The sequence below is a fragment of the Eubalaena glacialis genome, chromosome 3, assembly GCF_028564815.1.
Source record: "Eubalaena glacialis isolate mEubGla1 chromosome 3, mEubGla1.1.hap2.+ XY, whole genome shotgun sequence".
NCBI lineage: Eukaryota > Metazoa > Chordata > Mammalia > Artiodactyla > Balaenidae > Eubalaena > Eubalaena glacialis.
Window position 1 is genome coordinate 175,696,005 of NC_083718.1, and position 22,616 is coordinate 175,718,620.

The 22,616-nt window shown below is 54.8% G+C and overlaps 1 protein-coding gene across 1 annotated transcript in view; it reads left to right on the forward strand.

Moving 5' to 3' along the window:
• Nucleotides 1–22,616, forward strand: part of RUNX3 (RUNX family transcription factor 3) — a 60,720-nt gene that overhangs the window by 12,016 nt on the left and 26,088 nt on the right. The window contains exon 2 of the mRNA XM_061186982.1: nucleotides 21,934–22,208. Within this exon, the coding sequence (XP_061042965.1) occupies nucleotides 21,934–22,208 (275 nt within the window). The remainder of the gene's footprint in view (nucleotides 1–21,933; nucleotides 22,209–22,616) is intronic.

Below are 22,616 nucleotides of genomic sequence, written 5' to 3' on the forward strand. Positions count from 1 at the left end.
AGTGTTCCACAGAGGATTTTACTGCAGGACTTTTCAGAGCCTTTGATATGCTAACGAACATTGGCTCCTTGAAGGAGCTGGTGTGTTGAGAGCCCACTTTGGGAAAAGCTGCTCTAGGGAAAGCTATTAAATCCACCATAGCTGCAGGCCTGTGGGAGCAGAAATTGTATGAAACTTGAAAGGGAAATTTGCTGGATCCTAAATGCAAAAGGAAAAGTACAAAATTGGAATTAATAAATGCATAATTATCTAGAAAATATAAATTATGACAATTCAACTCTTAAATAGTCACATTAGCAGTAAACACTTACATGGCTCTTACTGTATGCCAGGCACTAAGTGCCTTACAGATCTTTGCTCACTCGATCCTCACAACCCTACAAAATAAGTGCTATTATTAAGCCTGTTTTATCCATGAGAAAACTGAAGCCCAGAGAGGTTAAACCACCTGCCCAGGATCACCCACCTGAGGTTCAAACCTGCATCCGGAGCCTGTGCACCTCACCGCAGCACATTAGCTCTGAGTTAATTGAGGTTTTCCCAGATAAAGGAACATCCCTTGGTTTCCACTGGCCTCCTTCCTGGGAAGGGCTGGAGGCACTTCCACGAGCCTAGCCAATCAGAATCAGCTCTGCTGCTTTCTTGCTGGGTGAGTCATTGCCATTTCTGGGCTTCAGTTTCCTCCTCTGAGAAATGGGCCAGTAATCATTTGAAGACCAAGAGAGGGAGGTTTGTAAAACACAGTGCAAGGTCTACTTAGAAAGCACGTGATGTATGGTGGTCCTCTCCTTCCTCAGTGCACAGTTGGGGAAACTGAGGCATGGAGCAGAGGGGGCGGGGAGGGGCCGGGGGGGAAAGTTGAGCCAAAGTTGAGCTCAGAGAGCACTCCAAGGAACCAAGCCAAAATCCCATAGCTGGCCCAGTCCTCGCATGGCACAAGCAAAGGACTCCTTTCTCATTTGGCAGGGAGGGGCCCCTGTTATCCCTCTCATAACAGCACTTTGAGCACTTTGGTGGGGGCCTCTCCCTCTGGGCTCCTCTCCTTGGGGCGCCCAGCTTTCCCAGGGGTCCCTCCCACCTAGTGTAGGTTCTGTGTGATCCAGCACCACGCCCCAAGCCTACTGCCTGGGCATCCTGCAGCAGTCCTCTGGAATTCCCCTCTTGGGTCCTCTGTGTGGAGTGAGGGGCACACACAGACATGCCTCTGCCCCTATTCATGGACCACCCTGCTTACCAGGGGGGTATATTCCTCTGCCCTGGGTCACCTCTGAAATTGACTTGTGCCAGTACTGGGCTCAGCACTTGATATAATCACTACTAACTCTGACAACCCCAAGCAGTTGGTATTTTTGTCCCCATTTTGCAGAGGAGGAAAGTGAGGCCCAGAGAAGTGAAGTCACTTGCCTAAGTTCCCAAAGTTTATAGGTGGTGGAGCTGGGGTTCAATCCCAGGGTCTCCTCACCACTGCCACGGTGTCCCCCATAGGCACAGCCTAGTGCACAAAAGGCAGCTCCTGAGTATACTTGCTAGACACACACACCCACACTCCCCCTGCACCCCTGCATGTCAGGGGCTTTGTTGCTGGGGTGGAAGTTGGGTGACTGACCCTCCGTCTGAGCTGGGTCCCTCCCTCAGGCAGGGCCAGCTACGTGAGCTGTAACCCATGGGGTGCTGCAGGGCTCCAAGCTCAGAAGGTTCCCACACTTGCATTTAATGCTCCGCGGTTGCCTCTTGACATTCTTAATACCTTTATCTTTGGCTAAAAAGTGGCTGCTGGGGGGTGCACACCAGCTCAGACTCTGGGGCTGCCCCATGCTCTGAGTGGAGGCTTGCCCTTCGGCCAAGGCAAGAGGGGAGCTGGACTTCTCGGCCCCCTGCCCGGGCAGGCCCCAGGTCAGCACGCAGCCCCCTGCCCCGAGGAGGCTTGGCCCAGAGTGGTGGGCCTGAGGTGGTGAGTGGGCTCCTGATGGCCTCCCTGCCCGAGCAGACAATGGACTGGTGTGGCAGGCACCTGGCCTTGGCTTTTGGATACATCGTGGCCCATGAAAAGCTCATAAAGGCCCCTGCTGACTGGGGGAGGCGAGACTACAGCTTGTAGGGGGTCAAGCTGTGGTCAGGGTTGGGGCTCAGTCTGTGACAATTTGGGGGCTCCGATTAGGGCCTGTCTGTCTTGTTCAAGGCCAAGTCCCCAGTGCTGAGCTAGATCTGACTCTTCGGAATGCTCAGTAAATACCGCTGGAGGAATGAATGAGTGAACACAGTTTTCCCAGGGGAGCCGAGCCCTGGACCCCGGGAGGATCTGCACTTGCAAATTAGCCAGACCTGGGTTCGAATCTTAGCTCTACCACTTACTCCCCGAGGGTCATACTTAAGCTCCCTTTCCCTCAGTTTCCTCATCTGTACAAGGGAGAGAACAACAGTTCAGACAATTAACTAAGACAGTATTTCAAGTGCTAAGCTCCGCCCCCGGCCCCAGTGAAATGCTCAGGGTGTGAGAATTAAGATGATTTATATTAAGAGGCTCTAGAGACACCTTCCTCCTCAAAGATGCGTGGTATTCACTCTGGCTCTAAGATTTCAGGCTTCAACATTTTTTAGGTGTTTTTCTGTATTTGTCCAAGTTTTTTCATTGTGCTCGTTCTACTTGTATCACAGGGGCAGGGGTGTGTTATGTGAGACCCTCAATTAATGTTATTTATTAACCGTATTGTTTTAAACAGACAATAAAAAGGAGGCAAGTCAGAGTCAGCTCCCCTCAGGCCTTCACTGGGGTCCCAGCTCCTGGAGGCCCCGATAGCACCGGGGCCCTGGGCCCAGCATGCCCCCCTCCCCCACGTGAGCCCCTCCCCCACAGATGCCCCATCCCACATGATCCCCTCCCCCACACGCAAACCTCCCCCACATATACCCCCTTGTCACATGTGCCCCTCCCCCCGTACACCTGCCCTGCATGCACCCCCTCCCCCACGTGCATTCCGCCTTCAGGTTAGACCAGCCCCAGCCATGGGGTTCTGGGTGAGACCTGTGGTTGTGGTAGGGTCTGTCACAAGCTGCCCCTGTTCAGCAACCAAAGTCTGGTCCCCCCAGGCCCGTGTGCCCACTGGCCCCCATGCTCCTCCCACCCCCACCACGTACGTGTGAACACACACACACACACAGAGGCAAACGCACATCAGAGGCCGCACCCACTGTGATAGACACCCGACTTTTCAGGAACCCCTGTCTGTGGGGACCAGGGACACCTGGTGGTGTGGTCTGAGGGAGGCCGCAAGGGAAGCGGCTTTGCCCCTACCCAGGCTGGTCCCAGCTTCTCCGGCCAGGAATTTCCTCCTCTTCCTGGGGGGCCCCCAGACACCTGCCACTGGCCCCTGTCCACAGGGCTGATGCTTCTCGAGCCTCACGGGAAACCCAGGACTGATGGGACAGAGTGGAGGCCCCAGCTCAGAAGGAGGTTCTCCAGCTGGGAGATGCTTCAGAGATGCCCAGAGGGGACTCATGATCTGACAAGTGGGAAAACTGAGGCCGAGACAGGAGGGTCTTGCCCTGGGTCACCCCAGGAAGGTGGAGGCAGAGGAGGTGGAAGCACACAGCAGAGGCGGCGGTGAGGAAGGCAGGCCTGGTCCAACCTCTCTGGGCTTCGGTTTCCCTGCCTATCACACGGGGACCACTCGGGGACCTTCCAGCTCCAACAGTCTGATCTGCTGGGAGCTCTGGAAGGCTCCAGGGAGCTCCAGGTGAAGTCCACTCAGCTCCCTGGCTGGTGGGGGAAAGAAGATGCAAATAGGAGGGGTCCCCAGGGACCTGGGTTAACCCCCTGAACTCATTTCTGGCCTCTTCTTCCTGTGGGGTTGGTTAAAAAATAGCCTCCCATCTGCCGGAGCTGGGGGGGTGTGGTGGGTAGGCTCCATCTGGGGCTGTCAGGTCTAGGACTGAGACTTGCCCACTCCAACCCCGCAAGAACCAGGCTTGGCTGCCTCTGATGACGTGGCCCGTCTGACAAGAGTTCTCTCTTCCTTTGACTCAGCGGTGAGTATCACCACGGCTGTGCTCAGAGAAGCCGCATGCCCAGGAGGCTGTCATCTGAGTCCCTGCTCTCCCATTTTACAGATGGAGAGGGTGAGGGCACACACAGCATCAGGACAGCGGACAGAATCTAGCCCACCCAGCTTGTAGGCCAAAGCTCTCTCCTTACTTCCCGGTGATGCTGGGACTCTGCCCCATCAGGTAGCAGGCAGCAGGGGCAGGGGGGCTAGGTCTTTGCACCCCCACATTACAAGGCTCACAGCTCTTCAGGATAGAATCAGTGGTCTACACAGGTGCAGCCCCTGGAGGGCAGAAGAGTCAGCTTTACACTGAGTTGGGCCAACCTAGGGTGAATCCCAGATGCCCTGTTTCCCTGCTCTGTGAGCTCGGCCAAGCCACTTTGTTCTCAGACCCTCAGTGTTCTCATCTGTAAGATGGGAGATAGTCATCCCTACTTCCAAGGGTGATTGTGGGGACACACAGAGATGCACAGGGCCTGGTATGAGGTAAGTTCAGTCATTGAATTATTAACACACATGATGTCTATGCAGGCCTGAGGCCGTGAGCACCCTCAGAGATGTCTGAGGCTGTTTCAGTTGGAACCGAGTGTCTGAGATGGAAATCATGAGCCTTAGACCACAATGCGGACAAATGGCTAAATGAATGGGTATCTTCAGCCTGGATGGAACCAGTGAGGCCTTGGATGTAGAGGGGGTTTTTCTTCCGAGGAGGTCAAATAACTCCCACAATTTCCTGCCAAGCCCAGAAAGCCAAGGCGAATGGTAGGAGCGGGACTGGGGAGCAACAGGCAGGTGGTGTCAAGAGCCCAAGAGTGTCCACACGGGGCTCCCCATCCTGGAACACGTCCCAAGGGAGGAACCAGGGACGAGGCTAAGACATCCACACTGGGGTGTTCTAGCAGTGTCTTCATAACTGAGATCCAGAAACACCCCAAACGGCTGACCACGAGGGAACACCACGGTGGTCCAGCTGGAACTGGGGGGGGTCTCTGCACACACTTACCTCCACCATGCCCGATCAGTGTAGTTTTGTCGCCTGCCGTCAGGGAGAGGATTAATATCAAGGGGAAATGCACACTGTATGTTGGTGAGTTTCAAAAGCAGGTTCAAAACATGGACTACAGGTTCCCACTGTTAGAAAAGGAAAGAAGGAAAGACAGAGGGAGGGGGGAGGGAGAGAAGAAAAAAAAATCTATACATATAGTAAGAATACCAGAAGGCTGAACACCAAAATATTAACAATTGTTCTGGGTGGCAGGATATGGGTGGTTTTAATTTTCTTCTGCATAATTTTATTACTTTCCAATTTTTCTTTAATGAATGTGTATTATTCTTATTATCAGCAAAAAATGTGTTTTGTTTCAAGAGATGAGGGGGTAGGGATTAGAGATTGTTCTTCCCCTTTCATAGACTCTAAAACTGAGGCCCAGAGTAGGAAAGATGTTTGTTCATTCCCTCGTTCTTTCATTCACCGCTCATTCATTCATTCATTCATTCATTGGTCCTTAAATGCTTCTGGAAAGCCCCTTAGAGCCATGCTCAGTTCTAAGTTCCTCGGCCAAAGAGCTGAAAATGACTCAGTTCTGTCCTCAGGGAGGTCACAGTCTGGGGGAGTAAAAGACAAAACAGCAAGTCCTTACAATGCATTCAGACAAGGGGCCAAGTCCTCCTGGGAGCACCAGGAGAGACAGTCTCACAATGAAGGGGAATTAGGACATGGCTTTGGTGTACGAGCAGGAGTTCTGCAGTCAGAGAAAAGCGGGAAGCCACCCCTCACAGAGGGACCATGGTCTATTAGAGAGAAAGAATCCACTATGTGTAGGGAAGTGAATTAGGAGATAAAGCTAGAATGTTCTGTGAGCCAGGGTCTTCGAGGGTCCTGCGCTGCCTGGCTCTGCCACGCGATGGCTGTGTGACTGAGAAAGTTACTAAACCTCCTGGGCCTCAGTTTCCTCATCTGTAAAGTGGGCTAATGACCCCATTGGGTTACTGCAAGAACTGAGTAAGTTAGTAATTGTAATGCACTCAGAACGGTACCTGGTATATAGGAAGGGCCATGAAACTGTTTACTTTCATTATTTGCTGTTATTTATCCTGTAGGAATTCTGGAAGCCAAAAGGATTTTTAAGCTAGAATTTAATGTTCATTCATTCATTTATTTATTTCACTCATTCAACAGATATTTATTGAGATCCTAGTATGATCCCAAGCACATTTTTAGGCACTGGGAGTAGAGTTGCCAGACAAAATACAGGACACCCAAATTAGTTGAATTTCAGATAAACAATGAATGACTGCAATCGTTGGGACAGCTTTACACTAAAACAGTATTTGTTGTTTATCTGAAATTCAATTTAACTTGGTGTTCTGTATTTTTATTTGCTAAATATGGCAACTCTAACTGGGACTGCGAAACCAAATGAAAAAAAAAAAAACCCTGCCCTCCTGGAGTTGGCATTCTGGTGCTGGGGGAGGGAAAAGACAATTCGTAAGTGAGAGTGTAATTTATCAGGCAATGATAACTGTGCTAAATAAGTATAAATCAGGGAAGAAGGATGTATTAGTTTCCTATCGCTGCTGTAACAAATCACCACAAATGCAGTAGCTTAAAGCAACATACATTTATTATCTTACAGATCTGGGGGGTCAGAAGGCCTACGTGAGTCTCGCTAAGAGCAAGGTGCTGGCAGGGCTGTGTTTCTTTCTGGAGGCTACTGGAGAATCCATTTCCTCGTCTTGTCCGGCTTCTAAAGGCCATCTGCTTTCCTTGGTTAGGGGCCCCTTCCTCTGTCTTCACAACCAGCAACATTGGGCCAAGTCCTTCTCATGCTGACATCTCTCTGGTTCCCCAATCAGTTTTCCATCTCATGTCTCCCTCTGACTGTCCTCTTCTGCCTCCCTCTTCCACTTGTAAGGACCCTTGTGATGTATTAGGCCCACCCAGGTAATCCAGAGTAATCTCCCCATCTCAAAGTCCTTAACCTTCATCATATCTGCAAAGTCCCTTTTGCCATGTGAGGTGACATATTCAGTTTCAGTGGTTGGGATGTGGGCATTTTTGGAGCCATTACTCTGCCTACTGCTGGGGCTCCAAGAGGGCCTCTCACTGGGGTGTCAGGGACCTGACTGAGGTGGGGAGTTGAGCCATGCAGACTGAATGTAAAGGCTTTCCAGGCAGAGGGAACAGCATGTGCAAAGGCACTGTGGTGGGGGTATAATTGTGTGTTTGAGGACCAGCGAGGAGGCCAGCGTGGTTGGAGTGGGATGAGGGAATGGAAGAGTGGAAAGAGATGAGGACAGACAGATGGAAGAGTGGGGGGCAGTCGTGCAGAACCCCATAGGGCTGATTGGAAGGGGAGAATCAGTGATGTCCCTTCCCACTCCTGGCTCTCAACTGCCCTCAACCCCTGCCCCCAGTACCATCCTGTTCTGCTAAGCTGACACCCACTCACATCAAAGGCCAAACTCCCCTCAGAAGTATCACAAGATGAGAAGGAAAAGGGATTCAAGGGAGTCGGACTCAAGGATCTTCAAAGTCTTCCCAATATCAACCAGCTGTGATTTCCACACTCTAAGACCCTCTGATTCTAGGGATCTTATATTCTAGGACAAAAGCCTCATAACTGTGTGACCTTAGGTAGGTTACTTAACTCTGATGAGACCAGTCTCCCCGCCTGTAAGTGGGGGGATCATAGAACCCAGGACGCACGGAGTTAAACCGTATAAAGTGCTCAGCACTGTGCCCGGCACACAGCGAACACTCAATAAATGTGAGTCCCGATGACAAAGATCCCGCCATTCTCGCAGTGTCTCAGAGCCTGGAGTCCGTGACCCTGTCTCCGGGAGCCTGACATTGGCCGGCTGTGGGGTTCCAAGTCTCCGGAAGGCCCCTACACTGCCAGCGTGCCCCCGATGCCCTGGCCTTCCCCACGTGCTGGGTGGCATGCCTACCCCACAGCCACATGAAAGGCCATTCCCCCAGGGTGTTCCCACACCTGGGAAAACCGGCAGCCTGCCCGGTGCTGGCCCCGCCCGGTGGCTAGAACACCGGGCAAGATCAGTGAAGCCCGGCTGGGCTCCCAGGGCCGCCACCTTGTTCCAATCAGGGCCAGGCGCCCTCTGCTCCGGACCCCTGCACAGCCCCCAGCGCCGTCCCTCCCAGGCCCTGCCCAGCGGCCCACGTTTCTAGCCCCGTGACCCCTGAGGAGCGGTGCCCATGGCCTGACTCCACTCTGGCTGCCGCCTGCCTGGGCTTGGAGGTTGAAGAACATGCTGGACGGTGGGGCCGGCCTGAGGAGCACCAGGCCGGGTATGGGGCCTGGTGGGGTCCTGGCATTGGGGCACAAACGAATGCAGTACAAGCCCCTCTCATCTCCAGCCTCAGTTTCCTCAGCTCTAGGTCAGGCTACTTCAATTCGCCCCATCTGGTTCTCAGGGCTATTGTGGGAGAAGCAAAAAGGGAGAAAAGGGGAAACAAGTTTTAGAATCATGGACATGCCCGGAGCAGAGGAGGTGGGAGAAGGCAGGTGGGAGAAGCTGCTTCCTGCCGTGCTGTGGGCCCTCCCACCAGCTCCCCTCTCCCTTCCTCCACCTGAGTCTCCTCAACCTTCAGGTCTCGGCGCAGATGTCACCTCCTCCGAGAGACCTTCACTGACCCGCCTGTCTAAGGAATTAGTGACCACCCACTGTCTATCTTCGTGTTTGTGTATTTGCCTCCTTGTTTATCTTGTGCCTTCCCTGTTGGAGTCAAAGCTATCGTGTCCATTGCTGTATCCTCAGCACCTAAAATAACCCCTGGCACATAGTAGGTGCTCAAAAAATGTTTGTTGACTGAATGAATCTAGCTAGAGCCTCCTCCTTCCTTTGCTTATTTCTCCTTTTCCTTTCTATCCCAGCTCTTCCCCCATCAAGTGCAGGGCTCCCCGAGGATAGGACTGGGAACATTTCCCCCTGTGCTCCTAGGATGGGACCAGGTCTCTGTGAGCTAAGGACTTTCAGAGCATCAAGCTCACCCCTGATTTGACTGAGGTTCAGAGATGGGGCAGTAAGAGGGTGCAGCCCCCACCCAGGGTCTGAGCACATTTTATGATCCCATTCCAGAAGTCACTCAGGGGCACCCAGAGATGCACAGGTGATGAACGTCACATTCTTGCCAGGGACAAACTCATGCCCACAGCAAATGACAAAGAGTGCCCGGTGTCTGAGCCTGTGGCCCAGACACGCCAGGCAGGGATTTATGAGCTTGCTCTAGCCTCTGTTTGGCTCTACCCACATCCTCAGCACCCCCCCCAAGGGCCACAGGCCTGCTAAGCAAAGAGGGAGGGACACAGCTCATTGCATAGGGCTGGTGTCACTCTGGGAGCAGATCTCCCTGCTGCATCCCCCAACCCCAGTCATCCATTCCTGCTGGCCTTTGGTTCCTGGGGGTCATCTGTGGACCCCGGGCCACAGCTCTGTCTTGTGTCCATGGCGTCTGTGCTCCCCATGGGCCTGGCAGGGCAGCACAGGCTGCCTAGGTTCAAAGCTCACCTCTGACATTCACCCGAGGTGTGAATCGGGGCGACTTATTAACCTTTCTGTGCCTCAGTTTTCCTAGTGCTATAATGGAAGTAATAATAAGGGTACTTAACACATAAGGCGGCTGTGAGGATAAATGAAATAATACATGTGAAGTGTGGATATCATTAGTTATTATATTGAAGGGCCTGGCCCCTGGGGTGAGGCTGCTGCATACAGCAGGGCACAATTTCAGCATCAATAGATCTTGATTCAAATCCCAGCTCTGCCCCTTCCTAGCTGGGTCCAGGAGACTTACTCAATGAACTTCAGTCCCTTGCCTGTAAAGCAGGCCTGATGACATGTACCTAGAAAGCTGTTGGTAAGATTTAAGGAGCTCAGTAGGGAGCATGCTCAGCAGGGGCTGGGTACCCCAAAATGCTCCACATGGGGGGGCTGCCATGATGAGCATGGCTTCAAGGCCACCAGATGATTCAGCTGAGTGAGCTGGTGGACAGGACAATCTGGTTGAAACAGTGATTTGGCCAAGAATAAACACTCTCCAACTTTGATGCACCATGGGCAGTTTTGCAACTCTATGCAAATTTTAGCATTTTTGTCAATCATTTTTTCAGAGGTTTCGGGGAGGGATGGCTTTTTCGGGGAGGGAGGGTTTTTTTACCTTTTGCTTTTCTCTTAAAATACTTTCTTGTAAAATATAGTAAGAGGGAGTGTATATAAATATTGTTTAAATGATAATAATAAAACAGACATCCATAAACCCACCACCTAGCTTTTAAGAAACCCTACTAAGTGAGGTGGATGGACCTAGAGTCTGTCATACAGAGTGAAGTAAGTCAGATAGAGAAAAACAAAAATACCGTATGCTAACACATATATATGGAATCTAAAAAAAAAATGGTTCTGATGAACCTGGGGGCAGGACAGGAATAAAGACACAGACGTAGAGAATGAACCTGAGGACACAGGGAGGGGGAAGGGTAAGCTGGGATGAAGTGAGAGGACAGCATTGACATATATACACTGCCGAATGTAAAACAGATAGCTAGTGGGAAGCAGCTGCATGGCACAGGGAGATCAGCTCGGTGCTTTGCGACCACCTAGACGGGTGGGATAAGGAGGGTGGGAGGGAGACACAAGAGGGAGGGGATATGGGGATATATGTATGCATATGGCTGATTCGCTTTGTTGTACTGCAGAAACTAACACAACACTGTGAAGCAATTATACTCCAATAAAGATGTTAAAAAAAAAAACCCACTAAGTGGACCTTAGGGCTCCCACCAGTGTCCCCTTCCCAATCACATCCCTCCTTCTCCCCCTCCCTGCCATGGCGGGGCAGGGGAACCACTCTCCTGGTCTTTGTGTTAACCATCATCTTGTTTGTCTGTATGCTTTCTGCTTTCAGTGTCATTTTCTATTTATAAGAGCAGTCATTTTGGAATGAACTGAAAGGCAGCAATAAAAGATGTCAGCTATTGAACTACTAAAGTTTACTTGGAGGGAAGAGCATGGAAGGTGGTCAATTCTCCCCATTTTACAGATGAGGAGACTGAGGCTTGAGGAGGCCCAAGGTCACACACTAGCAGGTAAAGATGCCAGGGTGAGAACTCAGAGCTGGCAGACCCTGCATCACAGACTGTCAGGTCACAAATGGAACTTTGGTTTCACTCTATCATTTGTTCAATAAATGTTTACTACGAGCCAAACCTAGGCTAGACACTGGTACCTGGTCCAGCCTCCAGCCCCATCCAACATTTAAATTCCCTCTACAATATCCTGGCCTCAACTTGAATACCTCCCATGATGGGGAGCTCTCTACCTCTAGAGGAATGTCTCATTCTGTCTCTGCTTCTTTTCCTCATATGGAGCCCAACAGCCACTGGCCATAGTTCCATCCCCCGCATTCGCGTGGTCCCCTGCCACACAGGGCTCTTCAGAGATCTGAAAGCAGAGTTCTCAGTCCCAGGCCTGCTCTTCCCCAGGACAAAGTTCCCAGTTGCTTTAACAGTTCATCAAATGACATGGCTTCAATACTCTTCCCCACGCTGAGGTCCCTGGGGGTGTCACCTAGGCCCTAAAAGAGGGGGCTTAGGGTGACTCGCCCTCCAGGGGTGGTCGGGCTGTGGCAGCTGCTGTTTCTGAGCTCCCATGTGAGCCAGAAGCCCCTTCACGACCCGCTTTGAACAGCAGTAATTGCCCCGTTTTACAGGTGAGGTGGCTGAAGCTCAGGAAGGTGATGTGTCATGTCCAGGGCCTCTCAGCCTGAACCTGACCCCAGGGCTTTGGGGCCCCAGGCTCATGCTCTGCCCTCCAGCCCAGGCTGCCTTAGGGACCCTCCCTGCAACCCTCATATAACAGCCACCTTTTTCTGGACCAAGAGGGCAGGCTCCCCTCACCTCCATGGAATATTTGGGAGGGAAGGAGGTTAACAGTCAGATACTGGGGAAGTGTCTGAAAGCCCTGGGCTCACAAACCACCTAGAGAGTCAATGCCCCTGAACTAAGAAGAAGCAGAAACTTCCACAGCCAGGGTTCAACTCCTCCCAGAGCTGAGCTAGAGAACAAATTCAAGCTCTGAGCCCTTACTCCACACCTGCCTCAAAGTTTGCGTGTAGCTCTGTCCACAGGATGGTCTGTGTCTACATGCACTTGACGTGTGCCTATGGAGGCCTATCTGCGTCTACACTAATGGGTCTGTGAGTGTTGACACAGACAGATGTGTCTCCTTGTGAGCGTCTTTGCACACACATACACTTAACTGTTTACATGTGTGGCTGTGACCTAGCAGTGTTGGCCTCCATGAGGACTTGTCCACATAGATGTGTGAGTGTGAGCTGCCAGTGAGTGTGTGTGAGAGTGCCCATGAGCATGTGTGCAGCGTGTGAGTGTGCCCATGAGAAGAGGTGTGTATGTGTGTGTGTGTGCGCGTGCACACACGTACCCTGTGTGTGTTGGGTCCAGTAAGATCGTTCCTCTCCTGGCTTTCCAGCGCTCTATCCCTCACCTGCCCCTTGGGTCCTAGAGTTTGACCCTTCCTCCCCATTTTCTAGCCAAATTATAACACCTAGAATAGAGGTCTTTATTATGGAAACAATGACACAACCTAAATGTGAGTGGGAAAAAAAGGACATTACCATCACCAGGCACATTTTTTCCTAAAGAGGACCCTTAGCTGAGGCTTCCAGACCTGGGCACTTAAGGTGCCTGACAGGCCATGGTGGCCTGTGGAGCTGGGGAAGGAGGACAAGACCAGAGTTGGTCCCTCCAGAGGTCTGCGCAGAGAAAAGCTAGGTTATCAGGCAGGAGCCTCAGAGTTGGGTCCGGCTGCCAGTGAGCATCCTGTGTGACCTTGAGCAAGTCTATGACCTTGCCTGGGCCTCAGTTTCCCCAGTCATAGATTAACATGGAATTCTAGAACATTGAAGATGGACAGTCCTCCTGGGGATCAAGTGTGGGCTAATACATTTCTCTCCCTGATGGGGTGTCTGAGGCCCAGAGAGGGAAGGGGCTTGCCTGAGGTTACCCAGCAAGGAATAAGGGGACGGCTCCCCTGGGGCCAGCAGCCAGGTCATAAGTCATGACCACCTTTAGGCTCCATTCAACCCCAACTTTCTATGATTCATAGAGGATTGCAAGCCCTTTGAGTTTATCAAGGTATACGGCACAACTGCTTCCCCAACCAATGAGGGTAGCAGAGGAAAACTGGAGCATGAAACAGTGGAGGAAGTCACAAGGAAGGACTTCTAGATGTTTAGGACGGAGAGCTGGGGAGGGGGGCCAGGACTCCCACTACATCCAAGGCCAGACTCAAGGCAATTACCCACACAGAAGAGCTAATAAATTTACAAGTGCAACAAACAACTATAAAACTGGGACACCCCTCCCCCTCAGCCCTAGGGGTCCGGGCCCAGGTCCACTGTTGCCCAGTCCAGGACCGAGGGACCCATTCCCCACTGACTGGGTATGACCATGAGTACCTTCACTTGTCAGGCCTCAATTATCCCTTCTGTTATTTGGGAATAAAAAAGCCTGACCGTGTGCATCACCATCCCCACTGGGCATGATGAACATGAAAGACTGCAGAATGGGGAGTGGTTCAGACACTTGCTTTGGAGTCAGAGGGACCTGAGTCCAAATCTAGGCTTCCTTGCCACATGAAAGTCTCTTTGAGCCTCAGTTTCCACATCTGCCCAATTCACGGGGTTGTTTTAAAGTTCACCTCAGACAATATAGGTGCTCAAAAAACACTCTCCCCAGGCCTGGGCACATGGAAGGGGCCAGGAGACATGAGGCAAAGGGCTGATGGGGTGACCTGTGGGCAGGACCAGTCATATCATTTGAGGGGCCTAGTGTAAAATGAAATTGCAGGCCCCTTGTTCAAAAAGTATTAAGAATGTCAAGGCAGTGACGGCAGAGCATGAATCCAAGTGCAAGGCCCTTTTGTGCGACTGCATGGGTCACAGGCCCAGGAAGCTGGCCCTGCCTGTGGGACATCTGGGGCGGCTCAAACTCAGTTCGGGTTGAGGGGCTGAGGCCCTGCCACTGTGGCTTCTACCACCGCGCAGAGGGCTACCCCTCTCCCCGGGGTTGCAGCTGGGATCATGACCGCTGGGCCCTGCCACTCTCGGTGGCCATCGGAGGCCACATAAAAGACCAACTGTTCTCCACCTCATTCTGCCCCGTTTTTATCTCATGCCATGCATACAGCACATAGTTGATTTCTTTCCGCAAAGGGCTGCGCTTTTTTTCTTTTCCAAGGGCGACGCTGGAAAGCCATGTGGCTTTTATTGCTGGCAGGAATGTCTGAGGCGTTCCTCTACCACCACATGAAATGGAGCCGTAATCTTCATCTGCGTAAGGCCAAAGCCCCCAGTCTCCTCAGAGCCATCGGCCTCTGAGATTAATTAAGGCTTCACAAGGACTGATAGTCATTAGGACCTTTTTGGGGCGATGGAAAATCCCTAATGGGACTGGCTGGGCCCGGGAGGCACCGGGTGGGCAGGCATGGGGGGAGGTGGCGTGGAGAGAAAGGCACCCTGGAACACAGTCAGTGGGAGGCGGTGAGAGGGGGTTCCAGACTCTGCCCCTGGCCAAAGCTGCGACCTTGAGTCGCAGCTTCCCCTCCCTAGGCCTTGGTTCCACCATGTGATAAATAGGAGATCTGGATATGATACCTCAGAGCCCTGTGGAGTCTCACATTATAAAATTCTGAATCCTGCCCACAATTCTCATGCCAGGATTCTAATTCTATTCCATGACTGTAACTTCAAGCAACTGATTCTGGTCCATGAGAACAAGAGAGTGGTGGTCAGGAACGTGGGCTCTGGGGCCACGCTGCCTAGTTGGAATCCTAGCTCCACAGTTTCCCAGCTGTGTGTCCTTGGGCAAATTATTTAACCTCTCTGTCTTCGGTTTTCTCACCTGTAAAATGGGGGTGATAACTGTACCTCCCCCATAAAAGTATTGTGAGGCTAGATGAACTTTAACTGTTGTCAGTAATGATTAATAAAGCTCAGCATTCTAACCCTGTTCCAATCCTATTGGAAAAATTGGCTTTGGGACTACCAATTTCTTGGACTCCTATTCTTGCCACCTGATTAAGGTTTGGAGGCATTTTGAACCTGAAAGCCCTCCTGTCTTTCCTCTACTATAGGGGATGCAAGAGGCAACAGCCACTCAGAAGAGCCCTTTCCTTAACTGCCAGAGCGGAAGCTCCATCCTGGGCCTGCGGAAAGGCCACGCACTTCCCTGAAGCCCTCTTGGGCTCCAAGATACCCAGGCCCCTCTCACCATTCTCCTGCTCTTCCCTGCCCCCCAACAGAAGAGTCCTCTGATTTGATGGCTCTGCCAGCAAGGAGCTTGGCACCCACCCAGTGCTGTGGATGGAGGCACTGTGACCAGCCAGCAGAGCAGAGACAGAGCCCTGCTCTGTGTCAAGGAGTCATGTTAAAAGAAGGGCCCTCGAGGGACTTCCCTGGTGGTCCAGTGGTTAGGACTCAGCTGTGGCCCCAGGTTCAATCCCTGGTGGGGGAACTACGATCCTGCAAAAAAAAAAAAAAAGAAGAGCCCTCGAGACTTTCTTGTTTGAACCTCTCAGGTTCTGAGGCCCAAAGGGAAGAAGCTCTTTACTCTCTGAGCCTCAATTTTCCCACCTGTAAAGTGGAGAAAACAAAATCTCTACCCTGCGGAAGCCTCATAAGGGTTAGTGATAATTGGGGTAGCACTCGCAGCACACAGCAGGAGTCCAATCAATTAGGGCAATTGTTAGTCATAGACCACAGCGTTCTGCCAGAATTATTTCCGTTTTATAGAGGACCAAAGTGAGGAACAGGGAGGGCGGTAGGAAGACCAGACCCAGTGGCGGGAGCCAAAGCCAGAATCCACTTCCCCGGCTACTGATGGGGCCACCTCCTCTCCCCTGGCCAGGCTTGTGCTGAGACCACCCCTCTGCCCTCCGTCCTCCCTCTCCCATTCCCAAAGCTGGGCACCCTCTCCCAGGGGAGCTACAGCAGGGTGGGAGTGGGAGTGGGGGGCTCCACGGCTGCAGGGGCAAGAGGGAGCTGGCACCTCCTGAGGCTCCAACCCGGAGTCACAGTGAAAATCATCTGGGGTACTGCGGCGAGCCGGCCCAAAGCCTAGAAGGCTGGTGAAAGTGAGGCCTGCAGGGAGACGGGGCACTTCCCCTGGAGCGATGGGTCGCACCTGGCCGGGAGGGGGTGCTGGAGGGATGCCCTGCAGCCCTGGCTCCGGGGGGCTCCGTCTGCGGGCTCCAGCAGGGTGGGCGGAGGTCAGGCCGCCCGGCTGTGGTGTTGCCCCCTGGCCTTGCAGGAGCTCCGTCCAAGTCTCCCTTCTTCCTTGGTGACTCAGGTCAAGTCTCTCCCCGTTCTGGACCTCAGTGTTCCTATCTGTAAACTGGGGACTACCGCTGAGTCAGCCTCCTCACAGGAGAGTTGGTTCCGAGGTGAAAAGAGAGCAGGCTGTGGGAGCGGACAACCCCTGCACCCGCTTCCGGGAGTCTGAAGGGTCTGCTGATTTCCAAGTCCACTGCTGTTTAACAAATTTCATTGCCTCTAGCTCCCCTACCATCATCACAGCTAACGGTACTGAGCTCTTTCAATATCTGTACACTGGGCTCTTCCCATTTCTTCATTTAACCACTGGTGGGGGGAGGGGGAAGGAACGTATATAACCGTTTGAGGTGCCTCCTCCCCGAATTTTGAGTCAGACTGAGCTTTTAATCTGGCTCTTGTCCTCCTTAGCCCGGAAAACCTTGAGCAATGTTTCTTTTCATTTAAATGGGCGTTAACACCTACCTCGTACACATGAGGATTGAAAGACGCACTTAAAGCCCAAACACAGGGCTGGACCTGATAACACCTCAGCCAACATGGCTGTTACTGCTCTTCCTACTTTATTGTCCAGGGGACCAAGGCTCAGAGAGGTGCAGACCCTGGGCAAAAGTTACAGCCAGTTAACCGCAGAGACTGTAGCTGTGTCCTACTCACCATGCTCTCCCCAGCTCCCTCTCCCTCCCCTCAGAGTCTGGCCCTTTCCAAAGAGAAAAAAAAAAAAAAAACCTCTGCAATTTGAGAAGCCACTTGTCCTCCTCCTCCAGCCCCATCAGCAGGAGGCTTCCTGAGAGGCTGCCCAGGAGGGACGCCTCAGAGGTGGATTCTCTGGGGTGAAGGCTCCCAACTCCGGAGGCAGCAACCCCTCAACCATATTACTGTTTTTCATGACCCTTTCTCACTAATTCTATATGTATATTTTAATATATGATATATAGGTAGCATATATAATAAAACTTACATATGTATAAATATATATCTGAAATAAGGATACAGACAAGTCCTAGTTTAATTAGCAGCATTCTCTTTCTTTTTCTTTCACATGGAACAATTGATGGTATTTTTGATACGGTGAAACACAATGCCCCTCCCCTCCAGATTGTGAAATGCAGCAATTAGAATGACCTCCATTCACAGAAAAGGAAACTGAGGCTCAGTGAGGGACAGGAATATTCCACCTTGGGTTCCAGGGCACTAGGAAAGAAACAGGTTTCACCATGGGTCTCTCTGGAGTGGGTGTGGAGGTCGGGCTGGGAGAAACCATTAGCTTCTGGATGACTGTCCTCTGTCTCTTCACTGGACTAGGGCTCCCATGAGACTCAGGATAAAGGGAACAGCCGCCTCCTGGGGAGGGCGTGGGGGCTGACAGTGCTGGCTGAGGCCAGTTTCTACTTGGGAAAGTGTCTGTGGGGAGGTAGGGGGTGAGGCGAGTGGATTTCCAGAGTGAGGGTCTGAGAGCCCAGGGGAAGGTGAGTCCTCAAGACCCAGGCACCGGCAGCCCTATGATGGTTGCTGGAAAACCCTCCTGCAAGCTGTCTCTGCCTGGACATTCCTTAGCTCCCCCAGGCCGCCCCCAGGAGAACCAAGGGGGCCAGGATTGCCAAGGACTAGGTTCCGAGTCTGGGGAAGCTTTGAATTTGGGAACTGGGTATTTCACAAATGGGAAATGTGAGGCCCAGAGAGGGGAAGGGACTTGCCAAAGGCCCCGGACAAGGGGTGATCAGGACTTATTTTTTTTAGTATAAACAACAGTGCCAGCTTGAATGGATGGAGCACCACCTATGTGCCAGGCCTGTGCTAAGCACTTTACACACAATTCTATGAGGAGGCCACTGGTACTACCCCCACTTTACAGACGAAACAGATGAGGCTCAGAGAGCTTTTAAGCAGTTTTCTCTCGATCACGGTAGGTGGTGGAAGAACTCAGGCAGTGGAACCGCAGACCAAAGCTCCTTCCACAGCCAACGGACCTCTTAGAAGGTTTTCCAGAGCATAAACGTCCACTATCTGGCACAGCTGGGGGGTCCTCACCCCTCCCCAAGCACTGGGACTCCCTAGGAATCAGACCTGCCCTCAGAAGCGCTCTCTCTGGTGGGAGGGGAGAGACATACAGGCACCTCACTACCGGGAGTGCACTAGGAGCGCACTCCTAGACATTCTCCTGCAGCAGGAGGAGGGTGCCCGACACAGGGTCATTCTGACCCCATGGATCCCCTTCCGGGGTGGAGGACACTGGCGGGAGGAGTGGCTCCCAGAACCCAGACTCTGCAGGCTCCAGGTTGTGTCCCTGTTTACCCAGCTCTGGGCCAAGGTAGGTCCAGACCTCCTGGCTTCCTCCCCCTCCTGCGGACAACTTGGCTTTCCCTTAGGTGGGCTGTTTGTCCATCGGTCCCAGAGAAGAAGGAGAGGAGATGACGGTCCACATAAGATGGGGAAGGGATAGGGTAACTGGGTGTCCCAACTTGGGGACTGGGAGCTTTCCAACTGTAACTGTCCTTCGAAAAACGGGGAGAGAGGGGGTGGGAAGAGAAGGAGAGAGAGAGGGTGTGACCCTAGGTCTGTCAGTCTGGGGTGGGGACAAAGTAGGTTTGCCTTAGGGTGAAATTGGGAAAGAGCTGGTCTGTTCCTCTGTGAGTGCTCCTCAACCCCGGTGCTCCAGAACAGGACAGGAAAGTACTGTGCATTTCTGCCAGAGGGAACGTTCTGCAGCGGGTCAGAGGGCGCAGGAGCCCTCCGGTGTCCGAGATGCGAAGGCAGAGAGCATCCTTGTCCATAGGGAGCGGAGAGGGCAGCCTCTGGTCTACCACAAAGCCATTGGTTTGTCCGATACGTAGCCGCACAGATGGTGAGGAATCGGGCGGGAGGTCTGTCCAGAAGGGGCAGCTTGCAGGAGGCGGCCGGCGGCGCCTGAACGCGGGACCGCAGCTGGCACACATCTGTGCACAGAGCCTGTCGGGGCATCTCCGCGGCTGGCAGAGTGCAGGCGTCAACTAGCGGTGGATCTCGGAACTGCTCCTCCCCCGGCGGCCCCGGCGACCTCCTGCGTCTACAACCCAGGTTCCCTAGCTCTGGCGCCCACTGGCAGCGAGCGCTTTCCTTAGGGCTGGAGCCATGACGGGTCCTGTGCCAGGTGCCAAGATCCACAGGAGCCCCATTCTCAGGAAACCCATTTGTAAACCCGCCCTAGGATGAGAGGGAGAAATCAGGCGGAGAGACAAGTAAGGGCATGGCTGCAAACCAAAACCACTCGACAAATCGAATTTACGAACCCCAGACGCAGCGGGTCCTGGCCCCAAAGCCGCTCCAGGGCAGTGCGGCGTCGCCCGTCCTCCCTGGCCCCGGGCCCTACCTGGCGGGAAGCTCCCAGAGGTTGGATGCACCAAGGTCCCGGTTCCTCACTTTCTTCTAGTTCTGCGGCTAGTGTCAGCGCTCACGTGAGCGAGCGGGCCTGAGCCCCGGCGATCTGCAACTCCGACGTGTAGGCTCTATAAAAAGGTCCAGTGAGGGACCTTCGTCGTCGCTGCTCTCTAAATGGCCCGAGGGACTGACGTGAGGCTCCGACAGGGGTGGGGATCAGCTCTCCAGGTGGTCGAGGTTGGGCCAGAGCCGGTCCTCCCTGGAGCGGACGCAGGGCTTGATTTCGTTTGGCAACGACGAAATGGCGCGCGATGGGCCGGGGTCAGATCCAGGGCGAGATCTTGCAGCCACCGTCGGATCCTATGCTTCTTTGCTCCCGAGGCTTGGAATCGGTCGTTTTGCACCTGTCGAGTGCCGGAAACAACGAATATCCAACCCGATCTGCAAAACGGCGGGGAGGCTCTGCACGCGTTCGTTCCCCAGACTCCAGGGAGCGCATCTGGGGCGATAATCCAGTGTGAATGGCGGCTTGATCTTTCCAGTTCCCCTCCTCGATGTAGCCTGTCCCTACGCCCGGTCGCCCGGCCTAGGAGGCGGGAGAGGGATTGTTTGCCTGCTTGCCGCCGGGGAATGGTTGGGCCACGCGGCCGGGACTGGGAGCGAGGACCCAGGGCCGGCGAGCAGTGCCTCGGCAGAGCTCTTTGGTCCCTGCCCGCGCGGCCCAAGCGCACCGCCCGGGAAGAGGTGGGCGTGGACCCGCGGGGGCCAGTTTGCATCCACATGGTGGATGAAAATTCCCTCCTTTGGAAGAAGGGGCCCTTAGCTTTGCAGCCATTCCTGCGTTCTCTGCACAGTTTTCCTCTCACCAGGGACTCGCGTCCTCTTCCACGATGCAGGACAGTGTTTACATGCGCGCGGGGTCGGCGGGGGGCGGGGGTAAACACTCGCGTTTTTCAGGCCCCACCGCGTTTTTCGAAGACCCTCAGGCCGCCACAACGAAGAACGACGCAGCGAGGCCTGCGCGATCCTGAAAGTTATTTTGAGGGGAGAGCGGAGAGGAATGGGGTTACTCGCCCCCAAGCCGATGAGGGCGCGTAAGGGACACCCTTCCCTCTGTCCCCAGGTTGGCACCGGAGCCACCGAGGCCGGGAGGAAAGTCGCGCAGAGCTGGGAGCTGCAGAGGCCTCTGGCTCGCGCGTAATCTCCTATGCGGTGGAGGCTCTTGGGTCAAAATAATTTGCGGGACAGGTAGGGGCAGTGAGAAGCCACTTTGGGGCAGCTCCCCGCTGGATGTCACCGGCCTTGAGGCCCCCGCGGCCCCCAGCTGAGGGTGCAAGCTTCACAGGCCGAAAGCAGCTGGAGCTGGGGAGGCCTGGCTGCGGGCGGCCGGGAAGGGAGACAGAAAAGGAGCTGCAGCCCCCGAGTCAGGAGGCGGCGGCAAATGAGCCTCTGTAGGGACTAGACGTTTTAAACAAATTCTTAGCCTCGGCTCCGGCTCCCCAGAACTCTCAAGGAGCCCAGGGCGATCGCGCTGGGGGCCCCCAACCCCGGGCTTCCTCGGCGGGGCGGAGCCTTCCGCCCCTCCCCGTTGGGCGGCCTTCGGCGGTCCCCGTTCCTCCCCCGCGGGCGCTGCCGAGGTGCCCGCGATGGGGGCTCCGATTGGCTGCACAACGCGTCGCTCGGGCCGGCCCCGCCCCCGCGGGCCCCGGGGTACTAACCCCTCGCAGGCGGTTTCGGCACCGCCACTTGATTCTCGAGGATTTGCTCTGGGGCTGCGGCCGCGGAGTCGGTGGGGAGGCCGCTAGCGGGCTGCGGGGGCGGGAGGCGGCGGCGGTGGCGGCACAGCCCGCGCGGGCCCCGCCGCGGTCAAGGCAACCGGAATCGCCGCGAGGGGCGGCCGCACGCGGGCCGCTCGACCAGGATGCGGGACTAGCGGACCGGCTGCGCGGCCGTCGGGGCAGCGAGGCCTCACGGCTGGCGGGCCCAGGCGAGGCGTCCCCGGGCGCCGCCCCCTGCGCCCTGAGGCCTCGGCCCGGCTGCTTCTGCTTTCCCGATTCTCGCGGCAGCGGCGGCCGAGGAGGCGCCCGCGCCAGCCGCCCCCGGGGGAGCCGCGCCGCCGCCGCCCGCCCGGTGCCCTGACGGCCGCTGTTATGCGTATTCCTGTAGACCCGAGCACCAGCCGCCGCTTCACACCTCCCTCCACGGCCTTCCCCTGCGGCGGCGGCGGCGGCGGCGGCGGCAAGATGGGCGAGAACAGCGGCGCGCTGGGCGCGCAGGCGGCCGTGGGGCCCGGCGGGCGCGCCCGACCCGAGGTGCGCTCGATGGTGGACGTGCTGGCGGACCACGCGGGCGAACTCGTGCGCACCGACAGCCCCAACTTCCTCTGTTCCGTGCTGCCCTCGCACTGGCGCTGTAACAAGACGCTGCCCGTCGCCTTCAAGGTGAGTGCGAGGCCCCGGGCGGGAGGACACCGGCCCTGCGCCTTCGGGCGTCTCAGCTGCTGGGGCCAGGGCCCCAGAAAGGGAGGGGAGGGGACGTGCCCGCGACCCCGCGGCGAGAGCCCAGCAGCCGAGCCACGGGCGCTTTCGGTCTCTGCGCGCGCTCCGGCCGGGGACTTAGGCGTTCCTTCTTGGATGCACCCGACACGGACGACTTTTAGAGGATTTGGCCCCTCCACCCTTGGGGAGCCCTGCGGAGAGACGTTGATACGGAAACGGGCGGATGGGGCTTCGCTCTTCCCCAGCCCGGATCCCTCGGACACAGCCCTGCGGGCAGCGGGGCAGAGGAGCCCCGGGACCAGGGCGAGGACACCGGAGGCGGGGTGCGGAGGGTGGAGAGGGCCTACCCTC